General features: G+C 42.7%; 1 protein-coding gene across 4 annotated transcripts in view; it reads right to left on the bottom strand.

Moving 5' to 3' along the window:
• Positions 1-20250, bottom strand: part of LRRTM4 (leucine rich repeat transmembrane neuronal 4) — a 420533-nt gene that overhangs the window by 181939 nt on the left and 218344 nt on the right. For 2 of the 4 annotated variants that reach the window (XR_013833384.1, XM_079955062.1), the window contains exon 3: positions 18998-19057. The exons of the other annotated variants lie outside the window; for them this stretch is intronic. Coding sequence is in view for 1 of the 2 variants with exons in the window: in XM_079955062.1 (XP_079811188.1) it covers positions 18998-19057 (60 nt within the window). In the remaining variant the exon portion in view is untranslated. The remainder of the gene's footprint in view (positions 1-18997; positions 19058-20250) is intronic. 4 annotated transcript variants of the gene reach the window in all.

The following is a 20250-nucleotide window of genomic DNA, read 5'->3' as shown; positions in this document are numbered from 1 at the left end:
CACTAGCTCTCAGCTGTATGAAGTGCTTACTTCCACTGTGCCAGACTTCTGCTCCAAACAGCCGAGTGCCGCCTATCTTGGCTGTCAGGTCTCACATTAACATGTAACACTCACAGGAACCTGTCAGGACCCCAGTGCCCCCAAGAGGGTCCAGCACTCTGATGCTGCCATCCTCCACTGAATGATGTAGGCTGCAACCCTATATCCACTTTCTTGGGAGTTATTCCCACTGAACCTAATGGGACTTAATTCTAGATAGACATACATAGTCTTGCATTATTCAAGATGCTGCTTATTCATAGGGGTGGAGCAGAAATTCAATTCAGGTCTCATTTAAAGGTAAATCAATCAAGTATGCACTTTCCTAAACAATATCTGAACCCAAACACACCTATCTTTCAAAATATGCACTTATACAAATTTTACTGTGCAGATCGCCTAGCAAACAATGTTTATAAAAATGCATATATTAGTGGGACATGTGCATAAAAATGACTATATTCCTGAAAATAACACACTATATCATACAAGGGGAAAATGCTTGCAAAAACTGTACACATTAGTCAAAAGCACACATAAAAATGTGTTGATTAGGATAAATTTGAACTAAAATGCTTATACATTTTCATGAGGATTTTTTTAAGGCAAATTTCTACAATATGAATTTAAGCTTGGAGGGAGAATGAGAAACAGAGAACTGAAACTGAAATATCCTTCCATTCCTTCTACATAGTTTGTAATATTAATTTGCTCAGCTCCTAATGCTCCCAAGTCCTATGGAGAGTATAAGAAACCAAACATCATTCTCCAAAGAAGTTCTCCCCTGGCACTGAATGTGAAATGATAAATCCTTGCATCTATGATATTCATCCGTTAGGCTTACTAGGGTTTTTTTTACATACCTTTACTCTTGATGACACTGTTATTGGAAGGAACTTGAGTTGATTACTATGAAACCGCTTCCACAAAAATGCCAGCTGCTTTGTAGGAATGTATCAGGGATGATAAACCTGAGGCCCAGAGTCCAGATGTAGCCCTCCAGATCTCTCTGTCTGGCTCTTCCCTTCTAGAAACACCCTTCACCTAGTGGCAGACTTTGTGCTTACAAAAGTCAGCAGCACACTGTGCAATGCCAAAATTCAGCACCCCTCCACCTCTCGACTTTTGTTTTATATCACTGTTGTGGCACCCCCTACAGCACCCTCTTGGCTTGGCCCCCAGTGCGAGCAAACCAGTCATGCTCCCCTAAATCTGCCTCTGCTTTACCATCCCTTCTTTGCACCCTCAATTTCTCCCCCTGGCTGGGTTGTGTCCTGAAAACACTGATAATACCTTGTCTAGACAAATTATACAGAATCTGCTTAGAAATGAGCATAAGGTACAAAGGTAACATTTACATTAATTGCTCCGCCCACTCTGACTTCTGGCCCCACCCACTACAGGTATGTTATCCCCAGAAGGGAATGCAGCCCTCAGACTGGAGGGGGAGAAATTCTCCCCTGGAAAACACACAAAGGGAACACATAAAGATTCCTTAATGGTAATTCCTTATTCTCACTGAAATTGTCAATTACTTAACTTCCCAATTTGAGTCAGTTCTTGTGATTCTTTAATGATTGCCGTTTCCGTCATGTCCTGCATTTTGTTTTGTAAGGATGTTTGAATTTTCAAGTGGATCTCTGTCATGTCTGGTGTTAAAAAGTACACTTTCGAGAGAACATCATCAAAATGCCCACACCAACTTTACAAGGAGGAAGCACATGGGGGTGGGGGGGGGGAGGATGGATAAATGCACATCCACTGGCATGTACTACGAAAATGCCCACAGCAATATGATCAGTTGAATGAGAACTTTCAGGAAATGGACATGCTCTCCTCCCCACAAGCTCATATATACAAAGAAAATTTCAAATCAACTCAAGAGAAATGTACCCGGTAGTATAATCAATGGAAATGTTTCCACAGGAAGCAGAGAGATTCCTGTCTGCTTTGCAGTCTTCACACCTGACAGAGAGATAACTGTATTAGGGCATATAAGTTTATGATGAAGTTGTTTGAAATGTTGTTACAGCAATGATATCTGATGATGTCAAAATAGATAGGATGATCGCTTTTATGGGACTGACCATCTCCAGCTAAGCTCATAAACTTGCAAGCTTGGCTGAACTCTTGCAAATTGAAAACTTGAACAATGTGGCCAGTATAATGCAATGCAACCAAAGGTATTTTTGCTCCCCACTCCTGTGGACATATGATGTGTGCATACATGTCTATCTATACATCCATTGTTTTACTGGTGTGATCGCCTTAAATATCAATCATTAAAACCATTTATTTAGAAGTAAATTCCACTGATTTCAAAATATGGCTAGGCTCAATGCCAGTTTGTTTGATCATATAACACCACTTTCTCTGCAGCTGATGACTTACAGCCCTTCCCTTACAAACAGAATGGTGGAGATTTTTTAATTCCTCCCTAAACAGTCCACATTTATTTATTTTATTTAAACAATTTATGTATTGGTTAACTACAATAATTTCTAAGTGGTTTGCAAAGATACATTACAAAAAATAATAATCTATAAAAGCAAATGTAGATTAAAATGCCTGATAGATTTAAAAAGACTTCCATAGGCACTGGAGGATCAGTACAGAGTGGGCCTGTCTGGCCTCAACTAGAAGAAAGTTTCATAAAATTGGGCCCACAAGACGAAATGCACGGCTCCTGCTGGACGATGGCCACAGAGAATCACTAATAGGGTTGCCATATTTTAAAAAGTAAAAACCAGGAAATCCCAAAAGTTATTGAGCTTTTTTTAGACAAACCCCAAAACTGTTGAGCTCTTTTATACAAAAAATGCCCCCCAAAAAAGCGATTTTTCAATTGAAAAAGATCTAGGACAAAGTGCCGGCTTTCAGAAATTCCCTCTAGACATCAATTCCACCTTTGAAATCCTGGTCATGTCCAGGAAAATCCAGATGTATGCAGTGGCGTAGCATGGGTTGTCAGCACCCGGGGCAAGGCAAGTAATTTGCGCTCCCTAACCTGTGGATTTTAGCACTCGTGTGCGAGCTCCCACCCCCCGATGTTGTGCCCGGTGCGGCCAGCCCCCCCTGCACCTCCCACGCTACGCCACTGGATGTATGACAGCCCTAATCACTAAGAGTGACTTCCCTAAAGACCTTACTGATTTGGCAGGCATATAAATGATTATATGGCCCTGGATGTATCTCCTACAGGAGCTTCTGAGCTGCTTTCCTCTATGCTGCAGCAGCATCCCCGAAATGGTCAGAGATGGTACTGCAGATTTGTCAGCCCAGCCCAACCTGGTGACATGAGGAACAAATAGGAGTTTGCTTAAAAGGTAAAGGGACCCCTGACAGTTAAGTCCAGTCGCAGACGACTCTGGGGTTGCGGTGCTCATCTCGCTCTATAGGCCGAGGGAGCTGGCATTTGTCCGCAGATAGTTTTTCCGGGTCATGTGGCCAACATGACTAAGCCACTTCTGTTGAAACCAGAGCAGTGCACGGAAACGCTGTTTACCTTCCCGCCAGATTTATTTATCTACTTGCACTGGCATGCTTTCAAACTGCTAGGTGGGTAGGAGCTGGGACCGACCAACGGGAGCTCATCCCGTCACGGGGATTCAAACTGCCAACCTTTTGATCAGCAAGCCCTAGGCTCTGTGGTTTGCTTAGCCCTATATATAACAGCTGTCCCTGTCTTTGTTATTTACTAGTTATCTGTGAGGGAGGATCCTAAACAGACTTTTCTTGATTTCACTTGACTCAGCCCTTTGTCTGCCTGCTCCAGACCCTAATCTCCAGTCTTGTTCTGAGCTACTGGGGCTAGCTGACCCAGATAGAACCAATCTCCTCCCTGCAGAGTTCTACAATGACAAAAATGAGACTAAGGGCTTGTCCGCACTTTTTAAAATTATTATTATTATTATTATTATTATTATTATTATTATTAATTGAATTTATATACTGCCCTATACCCAGAGGTCTCAGGGCAGTTTACAAAAAAGATCTCAATACAGTGGACGCTCGGGTTGCAAACGTGATCCGTGTGGGATGCACGTTCGCAACCCGCAGCATTTGCAACCCGCAGCAGCGTGTCTGCGCATGCACAGGTTGCGATTTGGCACTTCTGCGCATGCGCAAAGCACAATTTAGCACTTCTGCACATGCACGACTGTCGAAACCCGGAAGTAACCCGTTCTGGTACTTCTGGGCTTTGGCGGATCCGTAACCCAAAAAAAGCGACCTGAAGCGTCTGTAACCTGAGGTATGACTGTATATAAAATCAAAATAAAAGCAATAACCCAATAATACCCCCCCCCCAAAAAAAAGAGCCACATTTTAAAGGGGTATAGAATGTTGATCAGGTCAACCAAAGGCCTGGTTAAAAAGGAACGTTTTTGCCTGATGCCTAAAGCTGTATAATGAAGGGGTATAACTGTATAACTTCCACTTGTCCCGTGTCTAGAAAGCACAAATTCAAGTGGTTTTCCGCTTGCCTCATGCTTTTAAGGCACAGGTCTGAGCAGTTTTGCCTTTGGCCCCTCCATTCTCCAGTATGTGAGAAATGGTGATTTAAAATCATTCAGGTTTTGAGGAATGATGATAACAATAAAGTAGCAAACAAGCAGTGTCCAAGGATCACTCGGCAGTCGTGAAGCATGCAGCTAGTAACTAACCTGGTCACTGCTCCACTGGATTTGAAATTCTCCAGAAGTCACAACAATGATAAACATGTCACTCCATCATGTATAAAGAGTGACAAAACGTGTTCTCCCTAGCAGAGAGTGCGTGTTGCGGTGGGGGATACAAGCCACCCCATTGTTGCTGGGCGGATTTGTGGAGGGATCCAGGCAGTGAATTGGTTAATCGGGTCGCTGGGGAGAACTGCTTGTTGCCAATTTTGAAGGAGGGGTCAGAGGTTTTAAATGCTGGATGCCCAACTTTGAGCGTTCTCTTGGCTGCTTGCACCGGATCACCCGCCCACCCTCCCTGTATTGGGGGGGTTGTTCGCTTGACCTCGCTATGCCTGTCATGGGGTCATCTGCTTTGAGGCAGGGGCCTGGTAGGAATTTGTCCATTTGGCTGATTGGCTGGTGCCATTTGGTTTTGCCTACTGCGTAGCAAATCGTTACAACTTGTAAGGTTGGCGGTTAGGCATTGGTTCAAATTGGTTGGTGGAGGGGTAAGTGCCTACCCCTCCAATGGTGGTGCGGAAAGGGAATTCCATTAAAGGAATCCAGGGGCTTGCCATTCTTTTCGTCCTTGTCCCTGGCATTGGACTTGGGCCGTGCAAGCCACCAGGAGCATGAGGGTGAGAAGTGAGGGACTGAGGCCCAGCTTCATTTTCTCCCCAAAATTTGTTTCCCGCAGTGGCTGTCGCTGGAATCCGGAAGTCCAGTTCTGTCTCCTGGGCAAGGACAGATAGTCGGAACCAATGCCTAAGCAACCACTCACTTGGATGTATTTAAATAAAGTTGTGGCCAAAATCGTGCCAAAAACCCAAACCAAAATAGATGTGTGATGTGTGAGTTATTGGGGGGTGGCTTGGGGACCTCGACACGCAAAGACACAAACCCGTAACAAAATATTTATCTCTTTGGAATGCAATATTTGATTCTTATGTGACAATGACAGCTTTGAAGTTACTGAATCTTACTACCAGCATTCAAAAGAAAATGGTAAAAACAAAGCAACCCCCCCCCCCCCGGATCATTGTCACTCAGGTGCACAACCTGCAGGTACCAACAGAAGGTGTGGGGTAGACTGTCCTTACAGTTTGGAGTTGTGTGGGCAATGTCTCAGTTTTTCATTTTCACCCCCCCTTTTTTTTTTTAAAAAAAAAAGAAAGAACAAAAACTTTTTATTAAAGGTTTTTCATATTTCAACATGTATAAACACTCACTGACTGCAAAAAGCATATCCAGAACTAAACAACAGGAGCCAAACAACAAGGGAAATGAATAAGTAGGGGAAAGAAAGCAAAACAAATAAAAAGGATGAACACATCATCATTGGACTACAAATCTAATGTATAGAAATCGTAAACCTTTCCAATAAGTAAACAATACTATACATCCTTTGTCAACTGTATAAAGCACAACCAAAGAAGGGAGGCAAACTGTAAGTGGAGATTCATGTTAACAGGCTTCTGACCATAACTGTTTTGGTAACAAATGATACCAAAATGATTTCTGGGTGTCAGAAGGTTTAACTGCCTCCATATAAACCACTGTATACAATGCAAGTGGGTACAAAATGCTAATGAATGTACAGTGGTACCTCGGGTTAAGAACTTAATTCGTTCTGGAGGTCTGTTCTTAACCTGAAACTGTTCTTAACTTGAAGCACCACTTTAGCTAATGGGGCCTCCTGCTGCCGCCGCTGCGCAATTTCTGTTTTCATCCTGAAGCAAAGTTCTTAACCCGAGGTACTATTTATGGGTCAGCGGAATCTGTAACCTGAAGTGTATGTAACCTAAAGCGTATGCAACCCGAGGTACCACTGTATATATATTTTTCTTTTCCCTCTTCAGTGGCAAGTAAGATCTGGGGTGGGGATAAAAGCACTTTCCAGTTTCCCAGGTGATGGTGAGCTGTCATCTTGGAATGAAAGCTCAGTGACAGAGCAAGAGCCATAGTTCAGACGTGAAGTTTTATATGTTTTATATGCAGAAGGCCCCATGTTAAATCATGGCATCTCCAGGCAGGGCTGGGGATGTACCCTGTCTTAAACCCTGGAGAAACCTCTGTCAGTCAGTGTCTACAATACTGTCTACAGTAGCTTCCTATGCTTTGCATCAGGTCTGTGGAAGGTTGATCTCTGGCATCTCCAGTTAATGGAACTCAGAGGGGAGGGTTAGGGGAAACTCCCACAAAAGACATTGAAGTGTTGCTTCCAGTAAGAGTTAGATGAACCAATGATCTGACCCAGCAGGAAGCAGCTCCACTTGCTTGTGACCCAGATCAGATTATTGCCTCCAGGCTGGCCGGAGTCCTAGCATGATAGAGGAATCAGCATGCTTTGTCAGGTCGGGTCATGTGGTTTTAATGATCCAGGATCTGTTTGGCCTTATTCAGTGCATAAATAGGTTGCTAGAGGGTAGGAAGGAAAAGCAGAGAGGACAAAGGTGAGCACCCTGGGTGGGTGCAGAGGGAGGTGGAGACTTCTCCAAACTAACCCAACAGGGTTTATCAGCTTGAGGGGAACAGGATCAGGAGTCAACCTGCAGACCATGACAGTCTGAAAGATCCCAAAGTAGCTGATGTCATTGATGGGTCTTCCTCATTTTATCTTCAAGGCATGTGGACAGTGAAGAGGAAATGTTTTGCTGATCTGATATTTGGAGTCATCATGGGATCATCCAACCCATGGCTAGACCAGCTAAGGCCCGGGTGCCAGATCTGACCCAATTGCCTTCTAAATCCAGCCCACGGATGGTCCAGGAATCAGTGTGTTTTTACATGAGTAGAATGTGTGCTTTTATTTAAAATGTGTCTCTGGGTTATTTGTGGGGCATAGGAATTCGTTCATTCCCCCAAAAAATAGTCCGGCCCCACACAAGGTTTGAGGGACAGTGGACCGGCCCCCTGCTGAAAAAGCTTGCTGACCCCTGACAACCAGCAACTCAGTAGAATATATGCCTGCATTCAATGTGTGTGCTTTCAATATTTAAGATGCAGATCAGGTATATAAGATTATTAAGTTGTGGCCCATAGCTTGTTTCAGTTACTGTGTCTCAGTGTCTTTATGCTGTGAAAGTGGGGCCAAGATTACAGTCAGCCTGAATCTTCAAAGATTCCTGAAGGCTTCTCCTGAATGACCAAGCTGACTTTGTTGTGGCAAGAGGAAGAAACTGCCTGTGATCATTTCTCGAGGCTCGTTTGTCTGAAAATAATTCTACAAGACAAAGATATAGGCTTCCCCAAATTAAACCATAAACCATGAGCAGATTTATAGAATTTTTCCTTATTAGCTTTGAAAAACTACTGTGTTCCTCCCCGCCCCAGGGGATGGAGGGGCAGGGGGAGAGAATACATTTTTTAAAGACCAGAAAAGAAAGCAATCGACAATGTGCCATTTGTTCATTTTCAGCAAATATTAACATGGAAGACAATTTTCTGTCTGTCACGAGTGCTTTAATTTTTACTAAGATGAATGTTTTAAGCAGCAGAGAATAATTAAATCATCTTCTCTTTCAGAAGAAGCCTCATATTCTCAATGTGTGTTTTCAGCATTTTGTAAATCATCTAATGATTTTCTGCTCGTTTAAATATTGCTTCCCCATACCGAACTGATTAGCTAATGTGAAATGTACAGGACAGACGTTAGTTTCAGAAAGGCACCAAGTTCCTAAATCAGCTAAAGATTTCCTGCTACTGCTTATATTACGATTCCTGCGAAGCTGATTAGGAAAATGCAGAACATGCTGGGATATTCCCCCCCACACCATTTCCTCAGGGTTACCTTCAATATATTCAAAATGAATTCTACTGTAAAAAAAAAAGGCAGCATTTAAATCACAGGAAGTGCAGAGCGAACAAATTTTTCCCCAGGCAAATATCCAGCCAATCAATCTTTAAAGGAAACTGGGGGCAAATCCTGACTCTGATATAGGTGCTGGGAGGCATTTTGCAGGTGTGCAAGTTCTTGCACTATTGGAAATTAACTATCTCAGTTCCCGATTAATGTCCAAAGACACTGTGAATGAGAGAAGGAATTTTATTATCTCTATCCTTAAGCTTGGAGTCAGGGCAGGCTGTTCATCTGTATAAATAATACACTCTTTTAAATTGAATCTACCTGAAGTACATTCCAGTTAGGAGAGTGACTGCCAGGTGCAATGCTGGTCTCTTGGGTTTATCTACAAACTCATTTCACACATAGCACAGACCAGCTGTTACACGATAGGGGCTTTTGCCTTTGGGGGGAAATAATGTTTGTGATGATCTCTAGAGCACCTAAGAGGGTTTGGATTCTGCAGCCCCTTTTCAAGGCACAGGGATTGATTGGTTTTCAGTCAGATGCTGGCTTAATGAAAAGTAAAAGGATTCAGTAATAGAGCAAGTGCTTTTGCAAGCAGAGGATCACATCGCCCAGGCCTAGACTGGACCTGTAACAATACATCACCCAGGACTGGTATGAGGGCCAGAACACGATGGCGGCTTCACCCAGCAGTATATTGAAAGTGAAACCGCCACCACTCCTGAATCCCTTTGCAACCAGCTTGATGGCAAAGAAACTCAGGAGCGACGACGGTTTCACCCACAATATACTGCTGTCTGGTGAAGCCGCCATCATGCTCTGGCCCTCAGACTGCAGAGGGAGAAACAAGCGGCTTTGGAGAGGCACTGGGTGCCAATGAAGCTTGCTCCTTCCTCGGCTGCCTGCATGGGCAGGCAGCTTCCTTAAACTGCTCCACTGAGGGGCATGGCAGGGTGGGCACTTTGTTAAATTGCTCCGCTGAGGCTCAGGAAGCCATGCACCCCTCAGCAGAGCAGTGAAGAAGAAGAAGAAGAAGAAGAAGAAGAAGAAGAAGAAGAAGAAGAAGAAAAGAAGAAGGAGAGTTTGGATTTGATATCCCACTTTATCACTACCCTAAGGAGTCTCGAAGTGGCTAACATTCCCCTTTCCCTTCCTCCCCACAACAAACACTCTGTGAGGTAAGTGAGGCTGAGAGACTTCAGAGAAGTGTGACTGGCCCAAGGTCACCCAGCAGCTGCATGTGGAGGAGCGGGGAAGCAAACCCAGTTCACCAGATTATGAGTCCACCGCTCTTCAGCATTACACCATACTGGCTCTCCAGAAGCTGCCTGCCTGTGTGAAGGTGGAGAGAGAGCCCTGCAGGCAGAGCCTGACAGGCTTGGTCTGCAGGACTGCCTCTACCTTCGCTGAAGCGGGAGAGCTGCCTCTTCTGCCCTGCGTCTGGCAGCAGGAACAAGTTGCCTCATCCCTGGCCCTGTGAGGTGCTGCAGTAAAACCGCCTCAGCTCCCCCAGTCAGAGTGGCAGCGGTTTCGCCAACGCAGCTTGTTCCTACTTTTCAACATTGTGATGTACCGCCAAACCGCGATGTCAAAAACCTGACATCGCCCCACCCAAGTCCAGTCCCCAACATCTCCAGGTAGGACTGGAAGAGACCCGTGTCTGAAATCCTGGAAAGCTTCCACCTGTCCGTGTAGACTAGGCATGGCCAAACTTGGCCCTCCAGATGTTTTGGGACTACAACTCCCATCATCCCTAGCTAACAGGACCAGTGGTCAGGGATGATGGGAATTGTAGTCCCAAAACATCTGGAGGGCCAAGTTTAGCCATGCCTGGTGGAGACAGTACTGAGCTAGATGGACCAAAGTCTGCTTCCTATGTTTTTATGTGCTATCAAAATGTGATTGCACATGTTGGAGGGATCCCTAAGAAGGGGGAATGACAATTTAAAATGATAGAATGTGCAGAGTTAGCAGGCCTAACTAGCAGTATAAGAGAGCAACAAGGTCAAGTATAGAGTGGAATTTTTTGGTGGAATATTTGGAAAATAGCTGTAAACAAGTGAAAATGCTAGCAGGATTAAGGTAAATTCAACAGTATAATAATGTACAATAAAGAAATATGAATGGGGAGAAATTGAACTAAATGGTTCTATCAGAATGAACAGAAATTATGGGGAAAATAAAAGAACCATGGAAGGGAAAGAAGCAGAGTCGATGAATGTATTATTACAATGGAGGATATTTAATGATGGAAATGTATATTTGGATTGCACATGCTTTGCATGTAGAGCACCCCATGTCCAATCACCAGCTTCACCAGAAAATAATCTTCCCTCATATAATGCATTTTAATGTTAACTTATCTAATATAAGCATTGTTTTTCACTTTCTCTCCTAAAATATGCATTTTTATGTTTTTGGTTGGATATTTCAGAGGATAGCTGTGATATGTGCACCGTACAAGTTAGGTAGGTTTGCACTGAAATGCAAAGTGATCAGAATTTCTGCCCCATCGGTAGCAGTAGGGATTAATTTGGTGGGGTTTGGACCTTGTTCATAATGGGACGATGTTTCAAAATTATTAATTCCAAATTGCTAAGCATTGTTTGATATTTTAAAAGCTACAATGCTCTTCTTAACATGAGGGTAGTGGTGGAGAATGTTTCTGTGTTTTGTATCGGATTTTGCCCATTATATCACCAAGTTTTCTTTTCAACATTTGTTATGGCATGAAGAAATATCATCCAATTTGCATAATGAGCTGCTGCACACAAATGGTTTGTGTCTTGGAGCAAGTTAAAGATTATTTCATGCAGTGACCATAAACTGACCTGTAGTTTCTCCCTCCTGCCCACCACAGCAGTGTATTCAGTCCTGTTAACTGGCTCCAGATGGATGCCCGAGCAGAGGCTGAAGGGAAGGCTGGTTTCTAACACCAATAATGTCAAGAGTTATTTTCAGGATCAGAGACCATTTGTCCTGTCTAGATTTATATAGGTTATTTCCCAAGAAAACATCAAAGGCATCTGTTCGCCATGGTTCAAGGACCAGGGAGCTGGCTTGGTGATGTTGCAATATTTTAACATGCCAGAGTGTAAAAGGAATGGTTCTAAAGATTCTGTGCCCAGGGCAGTCCAACATTCCCCGCCCCCGCCGGCATCAGAAGTTACCATGTCTAGAAAGGCACTCAGAAACCTGTTGTATTTTTGATGGCACACTTTTAAAAACACATGATGCTCATTTCAGCTCATAGCAAAAGGAATAATGAGCATATGTACTAAACCATTCCATGTCATTTTAACTCTTGTTCCTTTGGAATAACATTTTGGCAGACTAAGGGTGTACTGCTTAGTCAGTGGGATGTTATGGAGCAATCACTGCCACAACCAAGCATGCCAACTGAAAGAATGGGGCAGCAGGAAGATTGCTGAATCAACCTGCAGCTGGCACAGTGATTGGGCATGGATTAGGCCTAATCTCAGCACATGATGGCAGTGGGATTGTCTTGAAATCCAATATATTCAACCCCTCCTGACCATAGCTGTCAACTTTTCCCCTTTCTTGTGAAGAATCCTATTCGGAATAAGGGAATTTCCCTTTTAAAAAAGGGAAACGTTGATGCTCCCGACCCTCAAAACACACTTTGGGGGGGGGGGGGGGGCTAGCTGCTATCTTTTGGTAGGGGGCATTTGCAGGTGGTACTTCCACCAGCGTCTTTGCAGGCAGGAGGTGGAGTTGTGGGCAGCTGGAGTGAACTTTCTAAATTGTTGCTGTTTGCTTTGTGGAGCAAACAGAACTAGGGGGAGGCCAGTCAGATTTTACTTTGGTACTTCAAATTATAGGTTAAAATCAGTCTGTTTTGTACCTGCACTTTACTCACCACTTAGCCTTCCTTGCTCATACAGTGGTTTACACAACTTTGAATAAAAAAGGGTTCAGCTACATAAATGCATCAGTGGTTATGTGATTTCATTTGCTTCAGATTCTTTATGCTCCCCTTGTAAGCAAAGAGAGCAAAGGGTCAAAGTCACAGCAGTCTAGAGAGGCGATGAAACAGAGATGAGGAAGGAAGGAAAGAAGGTGAGGGAAATACACTCAACAGATTCAATGTCTGGTTGAGACTGTCAAAACATTATTTTCCCTTCATGAAAGAGTTCAAATGGCAGTCAACTCTCCCTCCCCGCCACAGCACTAAAGTTGATGTCTAGAGAAACAAGGGGATTGTAATGCCCTGGGCATCAATTTTGGGAAGGACAAATTAGTCAGTTTGGGATTTTCTCAGTTGTTCATGTCTCCAGTAAAAATGATCTAATTAGGCTGCCATTCAAGATCATAAACTGAGTTCAAATTTCTGCAGCAATTTCTGATTTTTATTTTTTAAAGTCATTAAAATTGTGAGCAGGTTGGAGCAGAATTCTCCACATAATCACAATTTTGTGTGCTGTTTGGATTACTACAAACATTTTTTTCAACTCAAGTTCCTCTCAAATTATGCTTCTTGCACCTTATTTTCATTCATAACATGAGGGAGGTTCACCTGGCATCTTCGTTACATATCTTTAGGTGACAGGTAAAAAAGATTCCTCTTCTCCCAGACCTTTGGCTAATTAAACAATCTATTGCCTTTTAAACTGTGTGAGTGTTTGGGGGTATTGTTTTTGCTTGTTACCATGGTATGTATCTTTGTGTTTTATACTGTAAACTGCCCTGGGATCCTTGGATGAAGGGCAGAATAGAAATTAATAAGAATAAAAAGAATAAGAATAAAAAGAATGCTTTTGATGCACCCTTTCCCCTAATGTATGCATTTTTTGTAAACATCGTCTGGTTGGAGAACTGCCCCACAAAATTCAGTAATGTGCAAATTTTGAAGGGTAGTTTGTGTATTGGTTCAAGAAGCGCAGATTCTGTAGTTTCTCATTTACAGAATCAAAGGGGGTGGGATTAAGGACTCACAGTCAGAAAGAGAGTTTTCTGAACCACTACACCTCTGTTTTCTTGTTGGTACACTCTGAGCCACGCATAAGACATTGCCTTGGATGTGATCAGCACTTACCGTATTTTTTGCTCTATAAGGCTCACTTTTTCCCTCCTAAAAAGTAAGGGAAAACGTGTGTGCGTCTTATGGAGCGAATGCAGGCTGCGCAGCTATCCCAGAAGCCAGAACAGCAAGAGGGATGGCTGCTTTCGCTGTGCAGCAATCCCTCTTGCTGTTCTGGCTTCTGAGATTCAGAATATTTTTTTTCTTGTTTTCCTCCTTCAAAAACTAGGTGCGTCTTATGATCTGGTGCGTCTTATAGAGCGAAAAATACGGTACTTAATAAGAGGTATGCACTTTCACATGCTTCATGGTTCTCTCCACCAGGACAGTTCCTGCAGCTATTTACCCCTGTTACTGCAGTTATTTGCACTGGTAAACGTGCAGATTTTACTTTTAGTGGAAGAGTGCAATCTTATGTTGACTTCTTTGGGATGAATCTTCTCTGCTTTTCTTTGGACCACATCAGTGAGGTCGAGAATGGGGTTCTGTCATCTGGGCAGCCCAGGACCTCCATACCCACTGCCCAGGCTTGTGCCCCCTTTTTCATCCCATGTGCACTCCCTAATTCCCCCAACCATCAGGTGCAGATTTGGGGAGGGGGCATGGGGGGAAGATGGGGGGAAGTTCAATTGCACAAGTGGAAATACTAGTGGCTAATGGAGCTTTGGCATTGGTTACTGCCTTTAGCGTTTCCAAGTCCATGAGACTAGTCACAAACACCTCTGAAGGATTCTTTTTTGTTTATTGTTTTTAAGCTTAAGGGAACTGTGGATGAGCACCAGAAATTTATGCTACTTTTTTGGGGGGGGGGAAGGGAGCTGTGCAATCAAGTGTTCTCCAGTAATAATTGTTTCACCAATTTGAATCTAGCTGTGGAGAGGTTCATCAATCACTACTGCTTTGCCCTTTTGAAATCCATTTCTTAAATGTCATTAGTGGGTTCCCAAGTGCATCCTCCTATCTTCTGTTTTTCCCACCCTCAGGTCACAAGATGATGGTCACATTATTATTATTATTAGGAGTTGGAATCCAACAGCAGAGGAAGGGCCTCAATATTTCACATCCTTGATATATGTGATGCTGGGGGTTATGCATGCTAATGTGTACAAATTCAATAGCTCTTTTCGGTGGAAAATAAATTTTAAATAGAAGCACTGGATAAAAACATTATTTACAACATCTGAAGGGTCACAAGTTCCCTCCTCTATAATTTAGACACCACAATACACCAGCTGCCAAGGCATGTAACGATATTCATTAAAATAAGTGCTGTATCCATTCTGCTGCAGTTCAGTTTCCATCAAATACTACATTATTCACCCTGATGTCTGCTTTTCAATGTAAGTTGCATAACTTACATTCATTTCAAAGGGAACACCCTAAACTATTTTTAAATGTGATGAAATATGTATCATTTGTGGGCTTAAAAAACAACAGCAAGCATATTCATTTGACTGTTTTCTGTTCCTGACCACAGATGAACAAATGATCTTCAGAAATTTCCACATCCTTTTCTGTTTCCATTGGAATTCTCCAATATCTATAATAATCATTCTGCTATTAGTCATTTCAAACTGAATTGCTTCCTCGGTGGTGGTACCCCAGTTAATAAATTTCATTCCTTTGGAGATCTGATTATCACCCATGTGGTTTGTTTTATCCAGGTGACATCTTAAAATCTGTATTTATATACAGGCCTTTGGCACATAGCTGGGGACAGGCAGAGGAGAATTTTATATCTTAACCAATGGCTGAAAGCTACATTTTTTATTATATATTGGTTTTGACTATTGTTTTATTTCAGTTTGCTATGTTCGATCAATACTAGCCTCCTTTTTTGGAGGAAGGGCGGGATCTAACAAGTAATTTAATTACTTAATTGATAAACTTCAGTTACCACCTAATACAATAAGTCTGAATGCAGTGTAAAAACTGCACGTTTTTTGCATGAGTGTAAAAGCACATTGGGATGCGGGTGGCGCTGTGGTCTAAACCACAGAGCCTCTTGGGCTTGCCAATCGGAAGGTCGGCGGTTCGAATCCCCGCGACGGGGTGAGCTCCCGTTGCCTGGTCCCTGCTCCTGCCAACCTAGCAGTTCGAAAGCATGTCAAAGTGCAAGTAGATAAATAGGTACCGCTCTGGCGGGAAGGTAAACAGCATTTCCGTGCGCTGCTCTGGTTTGCCAGAAGCGGCTTAGTCATGCTGGCCACATGACCCGGAAGCTGTACGTCTGCGGAGAAACACCGGCTCCCTTGGCCTATAGAGTGAGATGAGCACGCAACCCCAGAGTCATCCGCAACTGGACCTAACGGTCAGGGGTCCCTTTACCTTTAAATCACATTAGCCAATCTAATGAGGGCTGCATTAGGCCACACCCTTCAGTGAAGAGATACATATGTTACAACCAGGTACCTCCGAAATTCATACTTCAGAATAAATGGTACAATATAGACAATACAGGGCAATTCTCCCAAGAGCAAAGAAACAAAAGAAACAAAAGATGCTTTAGTCCATTCATCAAAAGGCAGATCGGCTCCAGACACCTTGTCTCTTTTCCCCATAGGACCTTACACAAGAGTCAGGTTAACATTTAGTGACATTTCAGAATGATTCAGAGTAACAGTTTTGATGTACAGGACTTTGCTAGGCAGGTGATGTTTAATGCATATCCTCCTAGGCAGGAGAAGAAGGGAGGGGGAACCACACTGATATTGACTAAAATCACATAATACAGGAACAATACAATTACAAGTTCCTTGATCCAGGGAGAGCAAATCCAACATGCAGCTGGGCTCAAGGTTTCCGGGCGAGAATTTTGTATTGAAAATATTTGAGGGTGAAGCAAAACCGGAGGCTCATTCCAAGAGCGGAGGGACTAGTAAAAGTCTCAAAGTTGGGGGGGGGGGGTTGGGGGGGGCCTCAGATCTAGTGTCCAAATGTAGCCCCATGGGCCACTCCTCCCAAAGCCACACCTCTTAAATACATCTGCTTTGTACCTTCCTCCAGATCTTTTGTCTGACTGGAATTTCTCATTGACTGTAATAATTACTCTGTCTTGCCTGGATGGAGAGTTGTGTATGTAAAAACCTCTGACTTCTGGGTTGTTGGACCGGAGTCTCCTGTTCCTGAGTAGCAAGGTGGGTTCCTTCTGCCCCACCCACTGCTGGTGTGTGGGTGCCGGGAAAATTGACCATGAGAGAGGGCAGCCCTTGGTCTGAAGAGCCACAGTGCCAACGGTTTCCAGGGCAGCCACTTATGCATTGCCAAAAAGGAACAAAGCAAAGAGGGAACTTGGTATCTGCATATAATGTTTAAGGGCCACTGCATATGTGCAGGTGCAAATTTAGAAATGATGCCTGGAATTTAAATAAAAATGGAATATACCTCACCTCTGAGGGAGCAAGACTGTGGCCTAGGTAATCTGTGTTCCTGCTCAGTCTGCTGGCCACTTGTTAACTGCTGAGGAGCACCTTCAAGGCCCTGCTCTCCCTTCTGATGTTAAATTGATCTTAAAACTGGACTTGTTTCAGATAGCCCTTCACACACAGAACCAGGTTTTGATTGCAAGCAGCACAGTATCAGCAAGATTCCCGTTTGTGCTGTTTTAACCAAAGTGTATATGTGCTGGTGCACAAAGATAACTTAAGCAGGGGACAGGGCTGAAAACTGAATCAAATCTCATGTATGCAGCAGTCTGGAAAAACTAAAAACTAAAGCAAGAATAGAAATAGGGGAAGCAGCTATTCAGATGAGGAAAAGTTTGTAACCAACCCCTGTCCAAATGATGGCCCAGTATCCTCTGAAACATTGCAAGGGAGTACTGCTCATGACAGCAATCACTGGCTGCAGACTAAATTTCATCATCTTAACCAGGTTTGCAATAGCTCAGACAGACATTTAGTTTCTCTTTGCCATCATACCAAAGAAACATCGAGGCAATAACTTTAGAAGCAGACTGTATTTATTAAATATAACAAATCAGAGGATCTGTAACAAACCAATTTAAACATATTTAACTAAATTAAATTTATCCGGGCAGGTGATTTGCAGCAAATGGGGAAAATTATATGTCCTGGACATTTTCACAGCCACGTACTGTGGCCACATGGCAAGGATTAGAAGAAATTTCTCTCCCTGCAGCATGCACTTTATGTGTGAATCCGCCAAACAAATAATGTTTCTAGTATACAATTCACAATTCCTTAAAACTTCTCACCTGCCCAGACTAAATGCCAAATGAGTCAAATAATAAACAAATACCACTCCAGCCACAAACAACACTCAACAGTGTGAAGTAGGCTATAAAGTCCCAAATCCACAATCCTACTCAACCATGAATAAAGTGACTAACGAAGCACACACTGTAGGGAGGAAGTACAGGTGTCAAACAAAGGAAGAGTGAGGGACAGAGACGGCTTAAGTAGCCTGGTCTCCATCTTTTCCATCATTGGCTAATTGGCGTCCTTGCGCCACAGCGTGCTCCACCCCAGAACAAACCATCTCTCCTCTTCTTGTAGGTGTGGAGTGTGTGGCAAATTCACGCTCCACTCAAGAGGGTATATGACATTCCCACGAAATTAGAATTCCAGAATTCAAATGCACATTTTTAAGAGTCACAAAAGGGCTACCCCTGTGCACATGCTCATAACTGACATTTATTGGCTGGAGGAACATGAGGGTTTGTAGGGTGTGTGCAGCGAGACCACAGCCATGAATTTTCTTCCAGTTCCGGCACAACCGCCATTAGTATGAAAATGAAAATCCCACGATCACTCTCTAAAAGCGGTGACATATGATCAAAGGTGCAGACAATCTGCTACAAATTCACCTTTAAAAACCTTGGCTCAAACAGCAACTATATCACTGGTAAGTGCAGAAAGCCCCTTTGATCGCACATCTTCCCTTTCTGTTGTATTGTGCAAATCATATTGTGCATACTGACTCGATATTCTTTTGAGCCGAGGGAATTCATTTTGCCTAATCAAGTGGAGAAACCATGGTGATGAATGTATGCACAAGGGAGCAAGATAGAAGCAAGCCATTATATTATCTTTAAAATATTAAAGGCTGACCCTGAAGTCAAGGAGAAATATTCATATATGGAATTATCCTGAATCATTTAGTTTTGCTGTCTTTCGTCTTTGCTGTTATTGCAACAAACAAAAGGAAATGGTTCTGAAAATTGACAGTAAAAGCACAACTAATCCTAAAGAATGTTTGCTAGTTGAACTAAATGAGGGCAGTTGTGGGTTGTATGCACGCTCTAAGGTAATCATGGCTTTGATCTACAGTATGTTGCTTATGTTTATTACAGCAAAAAGATGTGGGGGGAATCATCCAGGTAAACAACACAAGGTCATCCCAAACATTACCCTCAGGTGGCCTATGAAATAACAATAAGGAATAATAATAATAAGAGAGTGCCTCAGCTATAGAATTAATTCCTACCTTATTCACTGCACAATCATCCATGACAATTCCTTTTTGAAACAGGACTTCTCCGGAGAGCTGAGAAGATAATGGCAAGGAAACAATATACAGCTCTATTATTATTCGTTCTAACTCTGCAGTCCATCTAGGTACAAGACATTCACCATCATTTGCAAATATAATATATATTAAACAATCATTTGCCAAGATCATCATTAACAAACACCTCACTAGCAGCTCAGCAGTTTTTGTCTCCAGCAAATAAAAACAATTAGTTCTCCTCCCCACCAAGTGCACAAAATGGGTAGTATTTTACTCAGAGTAAACCGTCTGAAATTATTGAAATTTAATCATGCTTGTTAAGTTCAGTGGGTCTACTCTGAGTACCACTCATTGAGTTCTTTCTCCCTGCTCTTCCAGCAAACCCAGCCATTACCTTAAATGGGAAACCCAGGTTTGTCTCGCAAGCCATTGAGCAGAGGAAGCCAAGAAGTTGCCACCATATGATGTTGGGTTACAACTCCCATCATTCCTGTTCACTGGCCAGTGTAGGTGGGGCTGATGGGAGCTGAAGTGCCATTTTTACTACTGCATCACAGGAAGACCCAGTGGCCTCAAGTCATCCTCGGTGCAACATCCACAGTCTACTTGCGTTCCAAGATATAGGAGGATAGTGGTAGATTGTGCTGAGAACTTTTGCAAATAATTTTAAATAGTGTCTCTAATTACCAGGGTTCTTTATTCCTTGCACAATGTAAAAGCAATATTCAATGTGATCGAATTTTTATGGTAACTAGGTGAAAAAATATGAACTATTAGGCACAGGGATGGGTAAGTATGTCAATTTCTAATCCTTTTCACTTACACTTATTTAAACATATTTTTCTGTTCCATTCCCCTCATTAATCTGAGCTTTTTTTTTTTTTTTTAAAAAAAATACTCTTCCAAATTGTATTTTCTCTCAGAACATGTATTCAAATATGTATTTTGCTATGTTTAAACTGTAAAGAACTATGTTGCAACAATCAAAGAGAAGTGTGAAATCTAGCAGGCAGCCAAGTTCTGATCTACACATTAGATACCATTCAAGTCATTTCATATAGGAATTTGCAAAGATCAAATTCCTTTTTATTTTTTAAAAAATAAGTTTTACAGAAAAAAATGGCATGTGAAATTGGGGGACAAATTCAACTATTCAGGCCTCTCTACGTACATAGGGACCGTGAGGGTCATCTAGTCCAACCACCTGGAGTGCAGGAATCTTTTTACAC

This window comes from Podarcis cretensis, assembly GCF_951804945.1.
Source record: "Podarcis cretensis genome assembly, chromosome: 15".
NCBI lineage: Eukaryota > Metazoa > Chordata > Lepidosauria > Squamata > Lacertidae > Podarcis > Podarcis cretensis.
Note: the sequence above shows the minus strand (reverse complement) of the source record. Positions and strands in the feature narration are given on the sequence as shown.